The following is a 22724-nucleotide window of genomic DNA, read 5'->3' on the forward strand; positions in this document are numbered from 1 at the left end:
GTGACTTATACTCTAATCAGAATACAAGCGAAAGTGAAGTACTTCTTTGAAAATGTCTAATGCTACCCCTTCATATGCAAAGTGTTAAGGCCAATGTGTGTCCCAGCTGCACTAGGACACACATTTCAATACAAGAACAGTCAAAGTAATAAGTAATATCACAAAGTAACCACCTCCTATCACCTGTTTTAATTCACTTTTTATATAAATAAATAAGTCTAAATAAATATGTGACTGTACATTTTTCTGAATAACTTCAAACTGAATTTCTGTTATTACTGTAGCCCACCTGCAGCACCTTTGTGGTCCACCAGCTCACATTTGGGTCACTGTTCTAAAGGCTTAACTGAGAATCTGCAACGGCTTCCAAATGGGCAAACATGGAATTACTGGGTCTTCCCAGAGATAGCAATAGTAACATTTCTCTACCTTCATATTAGAAAAGATTAATTCTAAACTTATTTAGAAGAGGAAAATTCACCAAAGTGTGTGATATAATAGCCATTACAGCAAAGCTTTAACATGAAATTGTACTGGCTGTCTGGTTCTTACTGGTGTTGAAGGAGGCTGAGAAACCTTTGCCAGGGGCTCCAGTGGACTGGAATCGGCTCGTGATGATGTTATTTGGAGCAACTATGGACCCTGGAGCCACAGAGCCACAGCCTGTAGACAGCAGAGCCTCACTAATTTGACTGTGACCTGACCACACCTGCAGAAACATGCACAGTTTTAATCAGGTCCTGTTATGATACCATTCTGCAGCCAATTTTATTTGAAAACAAAAAGGTTATTGGGAAAAAAATCAAAGCTAATGTTCTAATTTCTGCAGTCAAAGGTCAGAAAGCAAATATACTTGATTAAAAAAGGAGGAGAAAGAAGCTAAAAAATGTTTTGTTTTGTTTTTTAAAACATACTACTAATTTGACTTACAAAATAATGTTGGGTCTACACATAACTGCAGATATAGCCTATTTTCATTAAATGACTGTATTCCATGCATTTTCTTGGCAACCGGTTAAACAAGAATAATGCATTCAGTGATTTATCCTTTGGCCACTAGTATACTCAGTCTTAGACAGAGATTTGATGATTTTAACCTTCTTTTTGTAATTCAACTAATTCATAGTAATGTTGTCTAATGATTTGAAATATGACACATAAGCCAAAAATAAATGAAAATGAATAGGCATCGTAGTTAGCTCTGTTAGCTCAAAGTAAGATGGATCTGAGTTTGCCTCCACCACCTGGGCAGGGCCTTTCTGTGTGGAGTTTGCATGTTACCCCCATGTCTGTGTGGGACCTCTCCAGGCAGTCTGGATTCCTCTTTCAGGCCAAAGACATTCAGTTAGTGGGGTTAGGTTAATTGGTGATTCTAAATTGCCCATCGGTGTGAATATGAGTATGAATGCTGTCATTCTTTTTGTGTTAGCCCTGCATCAGACTGACACTCTCAGGGTGTTCCCTGCCTCCCACCCTATGGTAGCTGGGATAGCCACCAGTCTCCCTGTGACCCTGATAAGTGGAAAAGGATGAAGGGATAAAAATGAAAACAAGAAATCACAAATTTCTAGTTGCGCTGCTTCTATTCGTCTTCTTTTCCCTGCAATAAACGACCGCTGCTGGTGGGGCTCAGAGAGCTTTCTCTGCATGCAACTGGTGGTGGTCAGAGGGCCCGGTGGCGCCAGTGTCCGGCAGCCTCGCCTCTGTCAGTGCGCCCCAGGGTGGCTGTGGCTACAATGTAGCTGCCATCACCAGTGTGTGAATGTGTGTGTGAATGGGTGGAGGACTGGTTGTGTAAAGCGCTTTGGGGTCCTTAGGGACTAGAAAAGCGCTATATAAATACAGGGCATTTTACAGGCCAAATGAAAACAAGCTAAAGTATTGCATATTTCCAGATACAAAGTGTAATAGAATAAACGGAGACAAAACAGATTATGTCTTCTGGATATTAAGATTTTATTATTTATTGTATAGTTTTCGTTTATTGAGGTTTTCTTATTATTTTTGCACTGATGATAGTAGAATAAGAGACAAAACTAAAGGAACAGTTCAGTAATAATAATAATTTAAACAAAAAAACTAAAACAAAACAAACAAATAACCAAACAAAAACACAACCTGCCCCCTTCCAAACTCTTACTGTAGCGCTGCAGCCCTTCTTGACACAACCCATAAGGGACTTGTGTCTGACATGGAAGTAATAATAATAATGCATATAATAATAATAATTTTATTAATAATATTACCTATATGAAGGACACATTACTCAGTGGCACCACAGTTTACATATTCGCCTAATACATGAAAGACACAAATCCCTTTTCGGTTGAATTCTGGAATTCAACCTAAAAGGAATAAAAATCTGCCAAAACAAAAATACGAAGAGAAATATTTTTGATATGAATATGAAGAAAAAGATTCAATAGCAATTTGATTATCCCTGCCCTAAATTAAAGCTATATTTGAAATGAAAAAAGGGGGAAAAAAATCTACTGCAAGGTGCAAGTGCTTATACCTTGATATAGCTGCTCTCACAGGTCCCGCCGCTGTCTGGAATTTCAAAATCACTGCTGAAGCTCATCTCAAGGTGATTTCCGTCATGGGCAATTATTTTCCAGGTACACTCCACATTGGCTGGGAAGTTCTGGGGATAGTTTGGAGACTTGATTGTTCCTGCATCAGCATGGATCACCCCTCCACATCCTGGCAGTAAAAAAAATATGTGAGTACATGAGCACAAAGTGTATGTAAGACATTAAATAACTCAGAGGTCGTCCCATAGCTCTTCCGCGTATGAATAACCATACACTGAATACTCAGGAAAATATTTGTACACAAGGCTGAAAACCAATACTGAACAGTTATGACCTTCTGACATGTTGGATATAAAAAAATAATCTAACTCAGTGTTCAAAGTGACAGCATCATACTGTATCATATTGTATTTAATCCTACATATTCAACTATGTCTTAGTTTAGCTTCACTGAATTTAACTCAGATGTGAGATCCTGATAATACAATTGGAGTAAACATGGAATAGGCAACTGCAAAAAAGAAAATGAATAAAATGTTTAATTAGGCAGTGTAGACCCACCTGAAGAATCAGAAGACCAGGAGGCCAAAAATCCTCCTTTGGACACACTATGATCAGCCAGGAAAACTATAGCCAGTTTGTTGGATCCTGACTGGATGGTTCCTGGGGAGGTGGTACCACAGTACTGACCAATAATGGGAGAACCTGGGGATCCTCCATTGAAGATGGTGAGAGAATCCCAGCCACATGTGTTGTGGGACTCCAAGTTAAAGTAGGTGAAGGTTAGCTGCAGCATGGAAGAGAAATGGATATCAAGAAATTTGAAAAGTATAAGAGCACTTCATCTTGGACAATAAATTAACGTCTTGTACAGTCTTAACTTAAATACCTCATAGTACTGTATCACCCCGGTAGATTTGGGAGACAGACACCCTCTCTGCTTTTAAGATTACACTTAAAACTTTGCTTGTTGATAAAGCATATAGTTAGGGCTGGATCAGTTGAGACTGAATCCTCCCTTAGTTTTGCTACAAAAGACTTAGGTTGCTGGGACTTCCCATGATGCACTGAGCGCTTCTCTTTCTCTCACCCCTTCTCACTCAGCATGTGTTTGTACACCTCTCTGCATTTAATATGATTATTAATCAATCTCTGGCTCTCTTTCACTGCATGTTTTTCTCCTGTCTTACGCCCCTCCCTGAGCCTGGTTCTGCTGGAGGTTTCTTCCTGTTAAAAGGGAGTCTTTCCACTGTCGCTAAAGTGCTCGCTTATAGGGGGCATTCAATTGTACACTGTAGTCCACATAGTTGTTTTAATGTAGCAAGCCACTGTGCACACTTACTGTAATAGTGTGGCCCTCTGGAGCCTCAAGCAGCCAAGCACAGCGACTGGGGCTTGGATAGAGGTTAGGGTAACCAGGACTGGCTAACACCCCACCGTCACCTGTCTGCCAGCCTCCACATTCTAAGAGAAAAAAGAGAGAATGATGCATCAAAGGACAATCTTCATCTGCTACTTGATTGCTACATTAGCTAAATACTAGTCTCAAATTCAAAGAAATAGTGGCATAGGATAACTAAGGTATTAGTGTGAGTCGTACCGGAAAACAAGTACTTAGCCTTGAAACCCAAGTCTCCGTTGGAGTTGTCTGTCTGGAAATGGACCCAGAGTTCTGGGGTAAAGACCACAATAGGAAGTACAAGAGCTGTCTGGCCACAAAACTTGCCCAGCAGCTCTCCACTTGAGTCACCTGCAAAAGGTGAGACATTAGATTAGAAAGGACTAGACTAGATTTCATATACTTTTTCTTCCACTCTTGAACACACAACACAGATACATTGAGTTTTTAGTTTGTTTTTTTTATCTGCTACAATAATAATAATAATATCATAATGCAAAGATTTATTTTGAAATCATAACGAAACCTGGAAACTCACAGCTGCATAATTTATTCACAAAAGAAACAAAAACTTTACTTTTGAGGTGGTGCCGGCAATTTTGCCTGGCCTAATCTATTTCAAATGGCAGTAATGGTTAATTAAAAAATACATAAATAAAAATGCTCTCTTACTAAATTCTATTTGTGTTACAACCAACTAGCTGTCTGCTAAGGCTTGGATCATTTCTTATAGCAATTTGCCAAATTGACTCTTTTAATAACGGCAGCACAGTGGTGTGGTGGTTAGCACTGTTAGCACCTCGCAGGTAGAAAGTAGCGAGTTCTACTCCACCGTCTGACCGGGGCCTTTCTGTGTGGAGCTTGCATGTTCTCCCTACATTTGCGTGGGTTTTCTCCGTGTACTCTGGCTTCCTCCCACAGTTTGAAGACATGCAATTAATGGGGTTAAGTGTGAATAATTGTCTGTCTCTGTGTGCTAGCCCTATGTCAGACAGGTGACCTGTCCGAGGTGTACCCTGCTTCACGCCCTATGGTAGCTTGTAATAAGCTCAAGCCTCCAAGCTTATGTAATTAAAATAAAAATGCAGCTATAGACTTCATTGCACACATAATTTATACGTCATATTGGTCTGGTATCCTACTTAGGACTTACCTAAGCGGAACTGGAGATAGTCTGCTTCACAGGTTTGATGGTCCTCCAGGTGCAAGTCTTCTATCAACACCACAATAGAGGAGTTGATGTGCTGTGGGTTCTGAATCAGCCACTCACAGTTGATGTTGTTGCTGTAGTTGGACACCAGGTAGCCAGGAGAAGTGAAGTTGCCACCATCAGGGTTATTCAGGATACCGCCACATTCTAGCAAAATACAGATTAAAATAGCAGATTAGAGTAAATGTTAGAACACAATACGGAACAGCACTTCATTAAAACACAATGAAGTGTAGGTGGTTGAGACTATATCGACTGACCTGTTACTGATTGGAAATGATACCAATTAATAATTATTAGTAATTAATACTAAGGTACAGACAGGACAGGCAATTGGACAGAGTAATTGGACTCTTCAGCAATTACAAAAACATCATCCTCCAATAAGGAATAATCTTGTATGACTTTCAGCTTTCTTTGGGTTCCAAAAGTCTTTTTTGTGGTTAAAGAGGTGTGGTTACCTGCTCGTTCCTTTTATCTTTCCCGGCCTATCCACTTGCAGCTCATTACTCACCAGCTGACATACATAACACATCCTTCCTCAAAACAGCCTGTCCTGAGATCAGATACAAACTGTGCTTTGTGTGGAAACAGAGCTAGCTAGCATTAACAAAAAGATCTGCTTCAGTTATCATCGTAACAGAGTTTTCTGTTACTAACCACCTTGCCCAACATGTGTGATGTAGATAAGAAGATGGAATCCAGTTTTCTTCAGAAATATCTTCACAGGAGAGCCATTGCAAACATGTATCCATAGTAATGATATAACAGAGTATGAAATGTTTCAAATATTTTAATCCACATAACACTGACAGGGAAGATTTTTCTGCAGACTAATTAATTCTTGTTTTGAGAAATTATGTAGAATTTGCTAAAAAAAAAATAAAAATAAAATACGGTTTATGTGTAGCGATGTCTTTTCATAGTGATTCATTGCTTCTCTTGGTAAAGGAATGTTTTAAAACAACCCTCTGCCAGGTAGCATTATCAGCTAATAGAAAGTCATTTTTGGCACCATCTTCCAATAGAAATTAAATTGGACCATTTGAAAGAAGACGTGTTAACACCTGTCATCATATTCTCTACCGACCACTTTATACTGGTCAGAGCACAAGCCACTGGGGGATCTAAAAATTGCTACACCAAGACCTCTGATTTAGACAATACAACATGAAACTGCAGCAGAATAGTTTTTGATAACAGAATGATGTTTTTGATATCTTACATCCCTGCATTAATAATACTAAATCATGTATACGTGTGGTTTCCTGCATTAACGTGTTTAAGAAACTGCCATGGATACATGGCTATTATGGTTAAAGCAATGTGAATTATATTTTTCTGTAGATAATATTTTAGTTTTGCACGCAGGAGAATCTAACCTGCAGGTTCATCAGAGGAATACGTAGCCAAGAATCCACCAGTGGACACCGACGCATCAGTGCGGAACTCAACAGCCATGGTGTTGCCAGAGGACCGCACCTGAGTTCCAGCCGGTACTGTACCACAGAACCGTTGTAGGTGAGGGGCATCGACTGCCAATCCGTTCATTACCTGGAGGACATAGAGTTATGCTTGATATGCAATTTTTCTTGCATGCTCATCAAAAAGGTAATAAACTATATTTCAGTATTTTCAATTTCACAAAAAAAATTACACAGATAAACATTTGTGGAAATTTTGATTTTTTTAATTTCATTTTTCAAGGGTTCTAGATGCTATCAGAGATTCCACAGCATGAAAGGGGAATTAATTTGATTTGTGGTTCGAGTCAAGTGAAAGGGATGACGACTACTGGCAGAAAGGGACTCACATCAACATAGTCAAATACGCAGTATGTATCAGAACCTTCCAGTCTCAGGTCACTGATGGTGAGGGTAACCTTGCGGCCTGGTGACACTACCAGCTCCCAGCGACACACTCGGCTGTGGGGATATAAGTTGGGGTAATTGGGAGAGGAGATAGTTCCTGAGGGAGCATTCAGTTCACCTCCACATTCTGTGGGAAAAGAAAAAAGAGAGAGATTCAGCATAACAAATAATGTTGTAAATTAATTTCATGTATTTCTGTAAACCAAAAACTAAATTAAGCATTTAACCCGATCTGTCTGTTCATCAGATATCTCCACAACCCATCATTGCCACTGAGTTAGACTGGCTTTCAGTTTGAGGTCGCTAGAATGAAGAGTGGCTTAATTTTTTTTGTCTCCTTTTGTTGCTTGGAAACAAAATCAAAAGGCACTGTAATGAGGCAGATAATCAACCAGCCTGTTTCTCCTGTTATCCAGTTTTTCTTTTTGCATTTGTTCGAAGTCGCAATTTCCAGGTTCCCTTTATGTCACTGTTTGTAGGTCAACGTGTTTTATCTCCATCTTCATGTGAATCCCTTTGTTATTTGGTTTATTATGAAAAAATGCTGTTTTCTTAAATGACTGACACTTTACAAATAAGATAAATTAAACATTGCAGTGATTATTATCATCAGTATATTATTATATAATACACTGAACTTTATTACTTGAGAACAGAAACAGAAATGTAAGAAAAGAACTGTCAGATCTTACATATTGATGAACAGGATCTAAAGCTTGGACTTTAGCATCTCTGTGTGATAAAAACATTTGTATTGATTCTTCTTTTACAGGTCATTAAAAAAATTAGAATATAAACAGCTTATTAACTTTATGTTTTGTGTTTTCTCCATAATATTGTAACATACAGTGTAATGGTTTGTTAATATGCAGGACTATATCTGGCTTATTTATGACCTTTTGCTGACTGAAGAGCTGTCAAATACACAAATATGAAAGTATGAGAGCAAGTTCTAATAATGTTGACAACGTTTTCTATCAAATGCTTTAACATACATATGTCAATTTTTTATTGTACGATTTGGTTCTCATCCATGCAGTCATTCAAAATGAAAAGGAAAAAAACTGAACCTAATGAAACAACAGTTACCCACAAAAACAGGTCTCTATGATAATTATGACTATCGTGGTGATATTACTCAAAGATTTACTTCATGTGTAAATATGACGTACCATAATGATCATCCAGCAACTATTCCTTGTACTTTTCAAAATGTACCCACCTTCAACACTTGCTTCAAAGAACAGACGGAAGCCAGCTGCATTTCCACTGGTGTCACTGACAAACCGGACATAAGCAAAACTGTCAGACGTCTCCATGGGAGCAGGAAGGTTATTGCCACAATGTCGGCCCAGTAGGCGGCCTAAACAAACATTAGAAAGGATGCAGGAATATCTTGATCACCCCACTGTCTCAACATGAAACACAGACACATGTGTTGGGTGTAATTTACTTTCCTAAGTTCAAAACTGTTGGGACTATTGGGACAGAATGCAATTATTTGCAAATCTTATGAACAATCACAATAGAACATTTAAAACACATCAAATATTTTAACTGACAAAAATCTACCATTTAAGAAAAACATTAGCTAATTTTAAACTGAGAGCAAAACTTCTCAAACGAATTGAGATGGGGCCATGTTTACCATTATGTAGGATCCCCTCTCCCTTTAAAAGGTGGCTGTACTTTTGGAAGAGGACCGCTATAACATTTTACTGTCTTACACTGCAAAGCAGTTGTAACAGATTTAGTATGCATTATGCACGTTAGCATTGTCTTACCGAAATCTGCAAGGCCTTCACTGAAAAAAAGCATCATTTGGATGGGAGCCTATACCATTCTACTTTTTCCTATTATATACCTTTTAGCATAGATGGCACATTTCCAGATGTACAATCTGCCAATTCCATAGGTACTACTGTATCCCTTTACTATCAGAAATGTGAAGTTTGAACTGAGCACTGATAACAAGCCAGGTGGCCCTTCTTTTTGTCCAGAGGATCCGTAGTCCATGTTTCCCAAAAACCCATCAAACTTTAATTTGCATAATCCTAGAACAGTTTTACACTGTTCCTCAGTCCATTTTAAGTCAGCATTGGCCCAGAGAAAACTGTGAGCAAGCACTTTGGCGACAGTGGGAAGGAAAAACTCCCTTTTAACAGCAGAAGCAGGCTCAAAGTAAAACAAACACACATAAAAAGAACAAAACAAAACTCTGTCACAATTTAAAGCTAGGGGGGGGGTCAAAATTTTGTTGCGTTGCGTCAGTCTAATTGCGTAGGTCCTAATTTGAAGAGGCAGACTGTATATAAGTTTAGGTGCAGCAATCGCAAAGGCCCAGTCTACTCTGTGTTTCAGTCAGAAGCAACTTATCAGCTGACCTAAGAGTTCTATTTGGAGTATTTTTAGTTAAAAGATCAGAGTGGTATGAAAGAGATAATCATTTAGAGACTTAAAAACAAGCTCTAAAGTCTTAAAATCAATTCTATAACGTACAGGAACCCAGTGTAAACGAGCCAAGATGGGGGCCTGTCAAAAGTCAGGTCTCGGCCTTCTGAACAAGCTGAAGATGAAAGAGCAGAGCCTGACTGATTCCAAAATAAAGACTATTAATCAAGCCTGTATGAAGTAAATGCAAGAATCACTTTCTCAAAGTCAGCAGATAACAAAATACTTTTAGTGTTTGCAACGGCCCTGAGCTTTTACAACAGAAGTTACTTGTTTCTCAAATGAAAAACTGCCATTGAAGTACTGTGCTAGTACTTTTCGTAAAATAATATATATTTACTGGAACAAACACCTTAGTTCAAACATTTGACATGTTTTTAGGGGTTTGTTTGGTTTTTTACACAGCATCCCAACGTTTTCATAATTTGGGTTATAAAGTCAAATCAGATAAATACATTTACTTAAGAAAAAGAACTGAGAAGGAAGTCCAGTTTTAGAAAGTTGCGGACAGAAAAGATTTCAACACAATAGACATTGTGATGGTGTAGAGAATGTATCTTGTTGGGTTTTTTTTATTACTTATGTTTTTACCTGAGGCGTTGTACTCTCTGATCTCCACATAGTCAGCAGAGCATCCATCAGTATTCTGCAAGCTGAAATTCCCATAGCTAAGAGTGAGGTAGTGTCCTGTGGGTCCCTCCAGGTACCACTCACAACTGGAGCTATCAGGATAGTTGGAGCCTGGGAAGCCTGGGCTGTAGATCACACCCCTCTGACCTATGTAGGTGCCTCCACATGTTGCTGTGAGGAATTTGAGTTACAGAATCAGAACAGAGCTTTGAAATAGGTCATTGTGGTTTTCTATCACCACTCTGCTACATAGTCAAAATCTCAAAGGTTACATCTCTTTAATCAATGTTTTAATGTGAATTTCAAATGGCATACAGTATTTTAAGACATAAACAAACAGCTAGTCCAGTAATGCTTTGATACTGGCACAATTTCCCATAACTTTCGGTCTGTATGCCACAAGAATGCCGCCTCTCAAGGCACCTTACAACCAGACCTAGATAAAGACAATTTTATTGCTAGTTGATCAAAAAATTGCCACGCCAGTCTTATGATGAGACCATCAGCTAACTGGTTTACAACTTCCAATCTAGACATTAATGAGGGAAGAACAGACACAGTCATGAGTTTCAGACTGCATGACCATGATATTCTTTACCTATGGAGTATTTTGCTTTGAATCCTTGGTGCGTGACGCTGGCGTCAGTACGAAACCTAAGCCACATGGAGGAACCTGTCGAATGTTGAGTAGATGGTCGGGTGTTGCCACAAAGACGGGAAATGATGTTATTGTTGGATGTTGAGCCATCACGCAGCTCCAAGTAGTCGTACATACAGCTGTTGAATAAATGGACAAAAACATGTTGTAAGCCCTGAAACTTGGGGCACGAATAAACGTGAAAGTGTTTTCAACTCTTCTAAAGTGAAAGAGTTTCTAGATAGAGTTTACATATTGTGTTCTTCAAACACTAATAACACCACCAACCAATTTAGTAAGATTGTAATGTTTGTTTGTTCTTTAGTTTAGTTTCTTTTGTAAAAACATAGATAGGCTAAAATGTATTTACCAATAATCTTGGGATGAAACTCAATAAAATGACAAAAATTACTATATTTATGTGGTAATAAGAAGCTATAAATACAACAAGAGAAGAGAAAGTAAAGGTGTACCTGGATGTGGGTTCAATGTAGAACTGATCCTCAAAGTCAATCTGGACAGCTTCCCCATTGGGCACAGTAATTACCCAGATACAGTCAATGTTCTGGGGGTAATTCTGTGGATAGTTCGGTGAAGTAATGTACCCTGGAGGATCATTATCATTCACCTCGATGAAACCTCCACAACCTGTGGAGAAATAGAAGGATCAAGATAAGAGACATGACAGGTTTTCCAACATCTACGTAAATTTGAAAAGATAATATTCTGTGGGGTTTTTTAAACCTACTTCAGAAAAAGTTTGGATACCAGGAAAATTTGTGCAAAACAAACAAAAATAAGTTAAAGATTTGCAATGGACACAGCTTGGACACAGTCAGCAAAAGCAAACTCTACCATGCAAAATATACAAAGATCCAGAAACACATCTTTTCTGTTTAGGTTATTCAAGATAGTCTGAGGTAAAGGGCCAAAATGTCCCGTGGTTTGACAAATCAAAATCAAAAACAGATTTAGGAAATTATGGGTATAATTATGGATATAATGCCAAACAATATATGCAAACTTTGGAGCAATATACTAAGACAATGATAAGCCTCATTCTATTTGTATTCTAACAGCAGAGCTCTATAGCACAAGGGTCCATTTGCTAAGCTGGCCTGCATACAGTACAGACAGCTTTATGACATTATGACCAGTATGTAACCAAAGAAAGAAAAGTATACGTTTTTTTTTTTAATTCACCCAAAAAACAATGTTTTCAACATTTAATTTATTCTTCTTTTAATTAAATATGGACTTTTAAACCATGACATTTTGTTTTATTAATATTTTACACAGCAAACATTTTTGGAAACAGGCTGAAAATTGAAAACGAGGGACCTATTATTTTATATCCAACTCCAAAGTTTCTCCTGGGCTTTACTACAGCAGCTTTGCATGACTTAAAGTTACAAAATAACCTTTGTCTTATGCTGGGCATTAATGCAGCTCCTCAATTAATCTTCTTTCTGAACAAGATACTTTACACCCGCCCCCTTTAAGCCAACTTAGTTCCCTTTGCCTCTCGTAAGCATAAAACTGAAAACATTGTTCCTAAATTAGAGTTCTGTTGGCATCAAGTCCATGTTTCCTCCAATTTCAAAACTTGTCAACCGTGACTAAACGTTTAGAAATGATCGCTTTTGTGCACTGAAACATTTCCTGTGATAGTGATGAAGTGAAGATTCTACCTTGACTGTGGGCTTCGAATACCAGCTTAAAGCCGGAGGCCTCATTACTGGCATCGGACACAAAGTGAATAAAGAGGTGGTTGTCAGTTGTCTGGAGAACAGATGGGGGGCTTGAACCACACAGTCGTCCTCCAAGTAATGGAGAAGAGCCATCTGGACCATTCCTGAGCTGTGGAGAAAGGGAAAGATAACTGTGAATAACGATAGAAATAATTTATCAAAAGATCAGTGACTTCAGGAAGTCCAACCAGGGCTCTGAAACCAGAAAAAAAACTTTCAGGAACCTTAGTACTCCCATCTACTGTTGTTGTTGTCACTGTAAGGTTTATAAAATAAACTTAAACATAACCACAGTTTTTAAAAAACACCACAATGTATCACAGTTTCTTCTGCAAACTTTTTTATTAATCAAACGCATTAATAAAAAAGTTACTGTCATATCCAGGTGGTCCAATTCGACAGTGCACAGCAATCCAAACTGAGAATAGTTTGGAAGGATATAAATTTCCTCTTAACATGATTTATCTGTTAGTACATTAGACAAGTAGTAACATCAATACCTTGGAACATAGCCACCATCTGATGACATATGACGTTTTGCCCTATCAGGTAACTTTGATAATGTGACGTTACATATGCTTACTTGTCTGATGTTCAAAAACATGCTTCATCAAATATGAACTAAGTGGGAAAATTTTCCAACAAATAAAATTTTCCTTCAACTTTCTTGGGGTTTTATGTGACGTGTTGAGATGCTCACTTTAATAATTTACTTCAATTTACATTTGTTTCTTGCATGCTTTTGTTTCACATTTTTTCACATTGCATTGTTAGAATTGTTTGTTGGGGCGATCGTGACTCAAGAGTTGCGAGTTCGCCTTGTAATCGGAAGGTTGCCGGTTCGAGCCCCGGCTTGGACAGTCTCGGTCGTTGTGTCCTTGGGCAAGACACTTCACCCGTTGCCTACTGGTGGTGGTCAGAGGCCCCGGTGGCGCCAGTGTCCGGCAGCCTCGCCTCTGTCAGTGCGCCCCAGGGTGGCTGTGGCTACAATGTAGCTGCCATCACCAGTGTGTGAATGTGTGTGAATGGGTGGATGACTGGATGTGTAAAGCGCTTTGGGGTCCTTAGGGATTAAGTAAAGTGCTATATAAATACAGGCCATTTACCATTTACCATTGTTTTCTGCAAAAAGAAAAAAGCAAACTTGTCAAATATAGCTAAGCCTGTTGCTTGTTTCACTTTACATCATCATGGTGGGACTTAAGTGGACAGCACATTTGATCAAACTATTCCCTGCATACTGTCCAGACTGGACTGAGACTGGATCGAGCTGGACAACACAGTCATTGATTTCTAGCACCAGTAAATGTTCATTCTTTAACAGCTTAAAACAGCTGTTAATTGCCAGTAATCACTTCAGTCTATGTGCATCCACAGGGTCAAAAATCTATTTTCTCACTTGTAGCAATGTGGATTTTTTTTTTTCACATTTTTATTTTTGTAGCTTTTGCTATCCGTATGTTTACCTCCAGGTAATCCCCTGTACTGCATCCAGTTCCAAAGCCTTGGATCTGAAAGGGGGTTTGGAAGGTGGCAGAAATTCTAAAGCCAGGTGTCACCATCACGTGCCAGCTGCAATCCAAACCTGGCCGGTAATTCTGTGGGTAATTGGGAGTGCTCATTACACCTCTGTCAACATGCAGGAGTCCACCGCAACCTATGAAAAGAAAAAGTATCACATATAATTCGTCTTACTAGTATAATTATTGTTGTAGAGTAGTGGCAGTTGTGGAGTCTGGCAGTTAATATATTGATCATGAAAAATGACCTGAAAGGAAGTGTTTCTGCCCACAACACCACAACGTATCACCGAACATTACATGGATGTTAAATCTGGATTACCAAAAACAATTCTCAAGTTAAGGGAGTTAGCAATAATTATTATATAGTATAATTATAATTTGACTTCTTGGACTGTCTTATATTCAACAAGTGTGGATTTATTTCTCATTTTCATGTCTCATATGAACTTTGGGGGTCCATCAAAAACATGTATAGAAAAGACTCGAAGGTTACAGTTACAGTAGTTTGACCTAAAAGTGTGACCAAAAACAAATGGGAGCCCATCTGTTTTAATGGGTTCACATGGACATACAGGAGAGAATGCTTCAAGCAGTTATGGTAGGTTCGCACACTGAAAGCTTGTTACAACTTACTTTATGTTGAAAGTAAATGACCTCTTTCTTCTGTCATAGCTGAGAACTGTGGACAAAAAGGACTACCACCCAATTTGCTTTTATGTCTTTTTAAGACTGAAGCGTGTAGTATTTCAGCATCTTGGTGTTTTGTTTTGATCTTATGGTTATATGTCGTGTAGTTTAGTAATTAACTGCTAATGTATCACCTTTTGAGTAGGAGGCATTAAAGCCTTGGCCACTGATGCTGCCGTCTGAGGAGAAATGGATGTACATGGAGTCTCCTGTTGAGTGAAGAGATCCTGGATGATCCCGACCACATACGTTGGCCAGCACAGGGGACTGACTGCTTGCGCCTGGGAGTAACCAAAACAAAGGACATTCTAAACTGTCCAGAAGGCCAAACAAACCAACAACAGTCAGGTGGACATATAAATGCTCTCTACAAGTCCAGGGCACTGACTTTAGGGTCTTTCATGTTATCTGGTTTAAATAAGCATCTGCAGAAAATAATTTTTACTACTTTATATAAAAGAAAGCACTGCCATGCAAATAATTTATGTTTTTTAAGTGAAATGCAGATTTCAAATCACAAGATTTGGACAGAAAATAAAAATATTTCTGTGCCAATCATGTTTATAGTTGCACTAAATTGCACAATCAAGGTAATCCACGAGCCATCTTCACTTCAGCAATCAATGACATGTCCAGAGAAGCTCTAGCACTTCATGAAACAAGCATCTTAAGTTGGATGTTGCAACGACATCATACATTTCACAATGATCATTCCTCAAGGCAAAGACTTCTCAATTAGAAAGCTGTTGTTTTGATATATAGAATCCACACGTAAATAATGATGGGAGAATTATCAAGAGATCTATAACAATGCTGCACAGTATGTTATTAGATGCTGTCATTTGCCACAAATGAAACAAAATGAATAATATATATCATAATATAACATAACAACAGTAAAGCATCACTTGCTGAAATTTTCATAAATGCATTTTTGTGCTCTAATATTTTTTGTTTTTAAACACTTTAAGTCATTTACACATAATTTAGCCTAAAGCATAAGACACGTTGTGGAATTTAAGCTCAAAACAAAACATGTCAGTTTTGCTCTTACTAGAATATTAAGTCTGAGGCTGTGGTCTGCCTCTAAACAAGAACATGAATTTTTCAACAATTCATTTTGGGAAAGAAAGGCAGGTGCCATCACAAGTTCTGGATATGTTACTATCAGACACCAAATCTTTCTATAAGAGTCAACTTGATGGTGTTAGATTATGTCATGTTTGGGGTGGGGGAATGTCACATTGAATTTCAAAGAAAACTGTTTTTAATATCTTTAAAAGCAGGGAAAACACAAATGGTCATTTCATCAGTTGAAATTGAATGACCTTAAAAATCCATCAGCACTATTATTCCTTAATGTTGGCTTTAATTACTTACCATCTCTGACAACAACGCTATCAAAGTAGCAGGTATGGCTGTCCTCTATGTCTAAAGACAAGATAGTAAGCTCTACAGTTGAGTCTGGAGAACGTATCAACCAGGTACACTCCTGATTAGGAGGGTAGTTTTCTGGCCAGCCAGGAGAATAGAGGAAGCCAGGAGTCTCTCCTGTCATTAGCATTCCACCGCATGCACCTGGCACACATACAGAAAAACAAGGTTGTATTTAACATTTCGGAAACACAGTAAGTCAGAGACCTGCGTATGATTTTGGACAGTGACTTCAGTTTTGAAAATCATATTAATATGGTCACCAGGACTGCCTTCTATCACTAAAGAAAATATATTTCCTCACCTGACTAAGAGTCTGATAGCAGCAGTCCGGGTTCTTACATGTACACAGAAATGTGAACATCTTACCCAATACTGAAGTCACTACATTTGGAAAGAAAAGCATCTGGACTTCTTTAAGTTGCTTGAAGATGTTTCACCTCTCATCTGAGAAGCTTCTTCAGTTCTAGGGTCAAATGGTGGAGAGTCCTAGATTTAAGCTCTGTGGGAGTGTCCCACAGGAAAAAAGCAAACTTGTCGAAAATAACATTAAAGCATCTGGGAAGGGATCTATAATCTAGTTTTGAGATCCCTTCCAGACGCCTTAATGCCCACTCACACCCTGGGCCATTTCACCTCAGGAAATCACATGATAGGGTGGGGTGAGGTTTCACAATGAGCTCACCTGAAACCTTGGCTGATTGTGCCCTACACCCATCTTCACACCTTGGCTGGTGTGATTAGGTAGAGGATCATTAGGGGGTCCATTGTCCCTCTTGAGGGGACACTCCCACAGGGCTTAAATCTGGCACTCTCCACCATATGACCCTAGAAGAAGCTTCTCGGATCTTCAAACAACTTAAATCCAGATGCTTTTCTTTCCAAGCTCCTTAGACTAGGATGACCTGGATGACTGAGAACCTTCACAGTCAAGTCACTACATTGCCTTTCAGTTCAATAAATAAGCGCAAATAATTAAGCACAAATAAATAAATAAATAAATAATGCCATTGGCATTCTCTCTATTTAATTTGTTTGTCTTGTGTGTTTCCCTGCAGTATTCTCAGATATTCTACATCAGCCACAGTAAAGGTTAGGTTTTTGTTTCCTCCCAGCTATAAGTCTGCATATGGGTCATGCATGGGTTTATGTAACAGGGCTGCTGAGAAACTACTGCTTCTCACCTGGTGTGATAGTGGGTGGTGGTCCAGAGTTCTGAATAGCAGTCCATTCCAAAAGGAAACCTTTTCCTCCCAACACTGCATCTGACTTGAACTGCACAGTGACAGTGCTTCCCAAACTTCTTACAGGAGGGGGCAGATTCAAACCACAGAATGTCCCAATAGGGTAGTAATGAATACTGGGACCATCAAATATCTGCAGAGACACAAGGATTGAGAATAGAAGCTGTGGTGAGGCGTGGTCGGTGGTGCCGTGGGGACTCACCTGCACGGCATCCACAATCACGCTCGCCATGTTAAAAACACGGGGAAGCGGGATTGTTTGGTATTGTGGTGTGTTGCATGTGCAGCTGGCGGCTTGTGTGCTGCAGCCGCGGTAAATAAAAACACTCTCTGGACCCTCCGTGTCTCAGAAGGCATTAGGCAAAGCCGTAAACAGACAGCCTTTTGGGCAACTATCCTAGTCCACAATAGTTTACAATAGCTTTGGTCTGTCTCTTTTGTAGATGTTGCACACTACTGAGTGTCACGGCAAATATAAAAACCATTCCATTCATTGATCTGTAGATCACACAGAATTAGATTTTGTCTTTCAAAATTGGGGTTAGGAGATTGCAACAGGACATGCAAAAGAAAATATCTATATTATCTTTGGTTGGGTTTTTTTGTACTATTTACTAAACATCTCCATCCTGACAAAATACTAACTAGTGTAAGGAGGAGAATACTTAAATTAAGCGCAAACTGATTAATCCACTCGTGTCAGTTCATTTGGAATGTCAGATGCAGATTTGATAAAAATGTATAAATTACGCAGCAACCTAATTCTAAAAGCAAAATTGTTTGCAACTCAATGCGAGTTTTGGTGTCAGGTTCTTCTGCTGCAGGAATTTTACATCCTGCACAACGGGGTTCAAAGAAGGGAAGTCAGTGGATCTATCCTGAAAACTTAGTTTGTGTGGTTTTTACTCTGATTAAAGCATTTACTTTAATAAAGTTTAAAAACATTAAATAAATAAATATTAAATTAAATAAAGTGTTATAATTTCAGAACCATGAACATGGGCACAGACCTTCGATAGAACACACATGGTTGTCCATTATCTCATCAGGTGTGCTTTAACACATGACTATTGTTAGTGGTGCCGACACAACTTCAGCTGCTGCACTATAACAATATGTGAGGTATAGATCTCACACACACACACACACACACACACACACACACACACAACTCTCCCACAAATTCTGAGTTGTTATTGAGCCATAAGTTAATAAAAGTATGTACAATATTATAAAGATGTGACTGATATTGTTTGTAGATTGCAGTCTCTGAGCATTCACAATCTTACTTTCAGGTGGTCATAGTAGCAGTCATAAAGATCCTCGATGTCCATGTCCAAGAAGCGGATTTGGATGTAGCTGTCTCCATCTACAGTTACAGTCCAGTGGTAGTCAGCGTTATTGGGGTATGTCCTGGGATACAGTGGGGATGCTATCTGACCAGATTCCCCAGTCACATCAACACCATACACTGTGGAGCAGTGACACAGAAAAAAGAAACATTTCTCATTATATCCTTTTTTTATTGGTTACACAGAACATAACTCAGAGTAAACAGCTGGCTGAACTGACACTGACTTTCTTTGATTCACAACACACTTTACCTACAATGAGGTTATGACTACAACCCACATGTAAAGAAGGTTGAAACTGTATATATAACGTTCCATCTCTACACAGTCTCTTCACTAAAACTCGAGGTATAAAAAGCATAATCTCAAATATCTTATTAAAAATAATATGCTGGTTTTATTCTTTTGGTGACATATTTAGGATCACAGACCAGTAATACCCTTATCCATCCCTAGTACTGACCTCAGGAGAAAAATCTGAGAACCTGAGAAAAATGATGATATAGAAGATGGCTGGTTAATTCTCTCATACACAGACACTCACAGTGTGAGAAGGTGGCTCTGAATCCTGCTCCACTAACTGAAGCGTCTGAGACGAACTTGACCCACATGATATGAGCAATGACAGAGGTGTAGTTGGAAGGAAGCGAGTTTCCACAGAAGCGATCGACTAGAGGCCCAGTGGCGTTGCCTTCTCTGATTTCCAGGTAGTCATTTTGACAATCAGAGTCTCCTTGGAGCTGAAATGTACTAAAACAAAACACAATGCGATTGTTTGTCATATTTACTAATATAGGTTCCTGTGTGTATAGAAAAGTCATAAATTAACAGTGGTACAAGAGTGAATTATCTAACTTTAGTTCATGTAACAGACACCTAAGAAGAGGTGTAGTGCTATTTGTTTAAGTAGCAGAGTGTATCAGTTGTCATTTGTTTCTAAGGCTATTTTAGCACAGTGGGAAGTTTAAATTATTCTGCTGAATCATACATATAACATCACCATCCTTAAGGCCAGCATTGTGGAAATGGAGATGCATTCTCTGAAGGTGGTTACAGATAGCCAGATGTTGTCTAATATAAGGACATTGCTGGACAATACCTCCCACCCACTCCATAATGTGCTGGCCCATCAGAGTGAGAGACCGAGATTACCCAAATGCACCACAGAAAATCCACACAGAGAATGGCTCTTTACAATTTCCCTATCTTAAAGGATACACTGCATTTTGTTGTACACCCTTATCTGCACATCCTCTCAGAGAACATAACTGTCAGTATGATAAGAAGGGCACCTCAATTTCAGATTTCTTTTATATTTTTGTGTAATATATCAGGATATTTATACATTAGAGCTATTTATATTAATAAAGGTATTTTGTAATAGTTTGTAACAGATTGTATTACTTAATCAGCTCTCCACCTGAGTCTCAATCCTCAGGACCTCACACAGTTAAGCTTTTTCTAACAGGCAAGTGCCACAGTGTTTTAAGAGAGACACACTTGTAAAGCCTTTAGTTATTCTTATTATTTTTGTTAGGACATAAATGGTTGGGTGTGTTAATTTTTGAGACACTAATTTGTGCTCCAGGTGGTTCTTAAATAAATATGTTCTAACTACTATCTAAAACGTTATAGTCAAACCTTTCATGGTATATGATAAGGTCTTATACATTGCTTTTCTACTCTACTGGAAGATCTTATACAACATTCATCCATTCATACAAGCACCTTTTTCTATACCTAATGACTCTATTATGATTCAGCTGAAAAACTATGTTGTAACTTACAACATAACCATAAGTCTGTAAGCCAGAAGTATAAATCAGGCATAAGTGCTTCCTGTCTTACATTCACACACATTTATACTCATTAACACATCAGAGAGCAACTTGGTATTCCTCCTTACTCATGCAGACTAGAGAAGCCAGAGATTGAACCACCAACCCTCTGATTAGTAGATGACCCCCTAAAGCCACTCCCACGGATAGCCAGTCAACTAGTAATGCCTGTCTATGGAATACTGCTGATAGGAACTTATTCTTCCAAAGTCAAAAAATCATGCTTAAATTGACTAACATAAACGAGAGCTGGATGCGGTTTCCTGGTGAACTGCGGATGGTCCACACACATTCCACATTAGGTGGATAAGCATCTGGATAGTTAGGACTGTTAAATGCACCAGTCTCCATCACAAGTTCTCCTCCACAACCTGAGTAAAGGAAATAAAAAGAAAAAACCTGGATATCTTGTCCGTAAGAGTGTGTATGCATGATAGTAACGTGATTTTTAATTGGTTTTGATCATTTCTTATTGTGTGTGGATATAAGCAGTGTGACCCAGTATGACTTACTAGAAGTGGAGCCCGAGTAGGCAGCTCTGAAACCCTTTCTGGAGTAGGACTGGTCAGAGATGAATTTGACTACCAAAGAGTTGCTGAAGGATGTCACTGGGTGAGGTATTTCAGATCCACAGTAGCGCCCTAACAAAAGACAACATTAAGTTGTAATTTTAACATAAAGTTAATTTCAAAAATGTTAATTCTTTTTCACTTGGCTATCATTGATCTGAATTGTCATAATTTTTCCAGAGAGAACACATCCATAAAACCTGTGCTTATTTTGGTTGGTAGACTATTCGCTCCCTTATTGGGTCTGCTCATTTTTCTACTGCTAATTTGCACTGCTCCTGGTAGAATGCCATTCATTGTTGAAATGAAATAAAGATTGTATTTGAGCCAGTGAAATTAAATGCAACATATTACATTACAAGAATATCCAAACCAGGTGAAAAAGGCATTGTCACAGAACGACACCAACCTTATGTGGAAACTGGGCTGATAAAAAGGCGCTGTGGTCTGATACTCAATAGGATATTGTTTTCAGGATTCAGCACATCTCTTCTCTTATGATTAGAAAGGTTAGCTTAGGCAAGCACCACCCTTCTAAACCTAACTCTTACCAAAAACAGACAAGCAAAGACACATATAGTGAATATTTACCTATAGTAGGTGAATCGTAATTGTCTCCGTCCAAGATCTCCAAGAAATCGTGAGAACAATTGGCAAAGATCATCTCTAAGTCAAAGTCAGTGAATGAAAGGGTCACGTGGTTTACTGGGCACAAAAAGACAAGTCAGTGGTTATTGGAACAGTTTGCATCTCAAGTTTTTCTATATGAAATATATAAAAGAATGACATTTTCTAGTCCTCTTTAACTAAAGCAACTCACATGGTTCCTGTGCTCTAATGATCCAACTACAGTTCTGATTAGGTGGGTATTGTGCTGGATACCTTGGTGATGCAATGGCCCCACCATTATCATCTGTTACAATCGTTGCACCACAAGCTGTTGAAAACAAAAGTACATTGTCACCTGCACTCTGGCTTTGGCAACCAGAACATGGAGATCAAGCTGTTTGCAGCTAAAAAGGAGGAAAACTGAACTGAAAACTGAAGCAGTCTTCTCTGATGTAGCAGGGACAGAGGCATGAGTGGACAATCCCACTACAGCAGACAAATTATATCAGTGTTCAAGTGCAAAGAGGTTAAAGAAGACTGACCCTCAGAGAAGCGAGCGCTGAACCCACGGTGGTTGCCACTGGAGTCTGACCTAAAGCGAACATAAATTGTGTTCTGGGTGGAAGTGAAGGGAGGAACACTGGAACCACACACACGACCAAGCAGAGGAGAAGATGAGGTTGGACCATCATGGATCTACCAATGGACAAGCATATGTTTTCAGTAAAACTGTGGTTGTGTTGGCACATAATAAATGAACAAACAAATCACTTTTCATGCATCTATTTTCATAAATTTTGAGCACAGAAAACACCTTCATATTGACTGGGGTGCACATTAGTTCTTACGTGACAGCTTAGTCAAACTACGCCATGATGCAAAATGCACATATCTCATTACAAAAAAAGAATATTGATGGGTTTATGATTAATTGATACAAAAACTTCATTTTTAACTGTATTTGCTTGCATACTCTGAGAAGTCC

At 38.7% G+C, this 22724-nt stretch overlaps 1 protein-coding gene across 1 annotated transcript in view; it reads right to left on the minus strand.

Moving 5' to 3' along the window:
- The window catches only part of cubn (cubilin (intrinsic factor-cobalamin receptor)), a 78996-nt gene that overhangs the window by 11001 nt on the left and 45271 nt on the right, over positions 1–22724 (minus strand). The window contains exons 32-55 of the mRNA XM_026180665.2: positions 22282–22435; positions 21951–22067; positions 21722–21835; positions 21074–21202; positions 20800–20932; positions 19268–19473; positions 18661–18842; positions 17312–17504; positions 16074–16271; positions 14828–14974; positions 13950–14140; positions 12424–12592; positions 11206–11380; positions 10694–10872; positions 10057–10266; positions 8237–8377; positions 6957–7141; positions 6526–6697; positions 5087–5290; positions 4135–4284; positions 3877–3998; positions 3096–3321; positions 2516–2703; positions 553–709 (exon numbers count right to left, since the gene is read on the minus strand). Of these exons, the coding sequence (XP_026036450.2) occupies positions 553–709; positions 2516–2703; positions 3096–3321; positions 3877–3998; positions 4135–4284; positions 5087–5290; positions 6526–6697; positions 6957–7141; positions 8237–8377; positions 10057–10266; positions 10694–10872; positions 11206–11380; positions 12424–12592; positions 13950–14140; positions 14828–14974; positions 16074–16271; positions 17312–17504; positions 18661–18842; positions 19268–19473; positions 20800–20932; positions 21074–21202; positions 21722–21835; positions 21951–22067; positions 22282–22435 (4042 nt within the window). The remainder of the gene's footprint in view (positions 1–552; positions 710–2515; positions 2704–3095; positions 3322–3876; positions 3999–4134; positions 4285–5086; positions 5291–6525; positions 6698–6956; positions 7142–8236; positions 8378–10056; positions 10267–10693; positions 10873–11205; positions 11381–12423; positions 12593–13949; positions 14141–14827; positions 14975–16073; positions 16272–17311; positions 17505–18660; positions 18843–19267; positions 19474–20799; positions 20933–21073; positions 21203–21721; positions 21836–21950; positions 22068–22281; positions 22436–22724) is intronic.

Source organism: Astatotilapia calliptera, chromosome 9, assembly GCF_964374335.1.
Source record: "Astatotilapia calliptera chromosome 9, fAstCal68.1, whole genome shotgun sequence".
NCBI classification, from domain to species: domain Eukaryota; kingdom Metazoa; phylum Chordata; class Actinopteri; order Cichliformes; family Cichlidae; genus Astatotilapia; species Astatotilapia calliptera.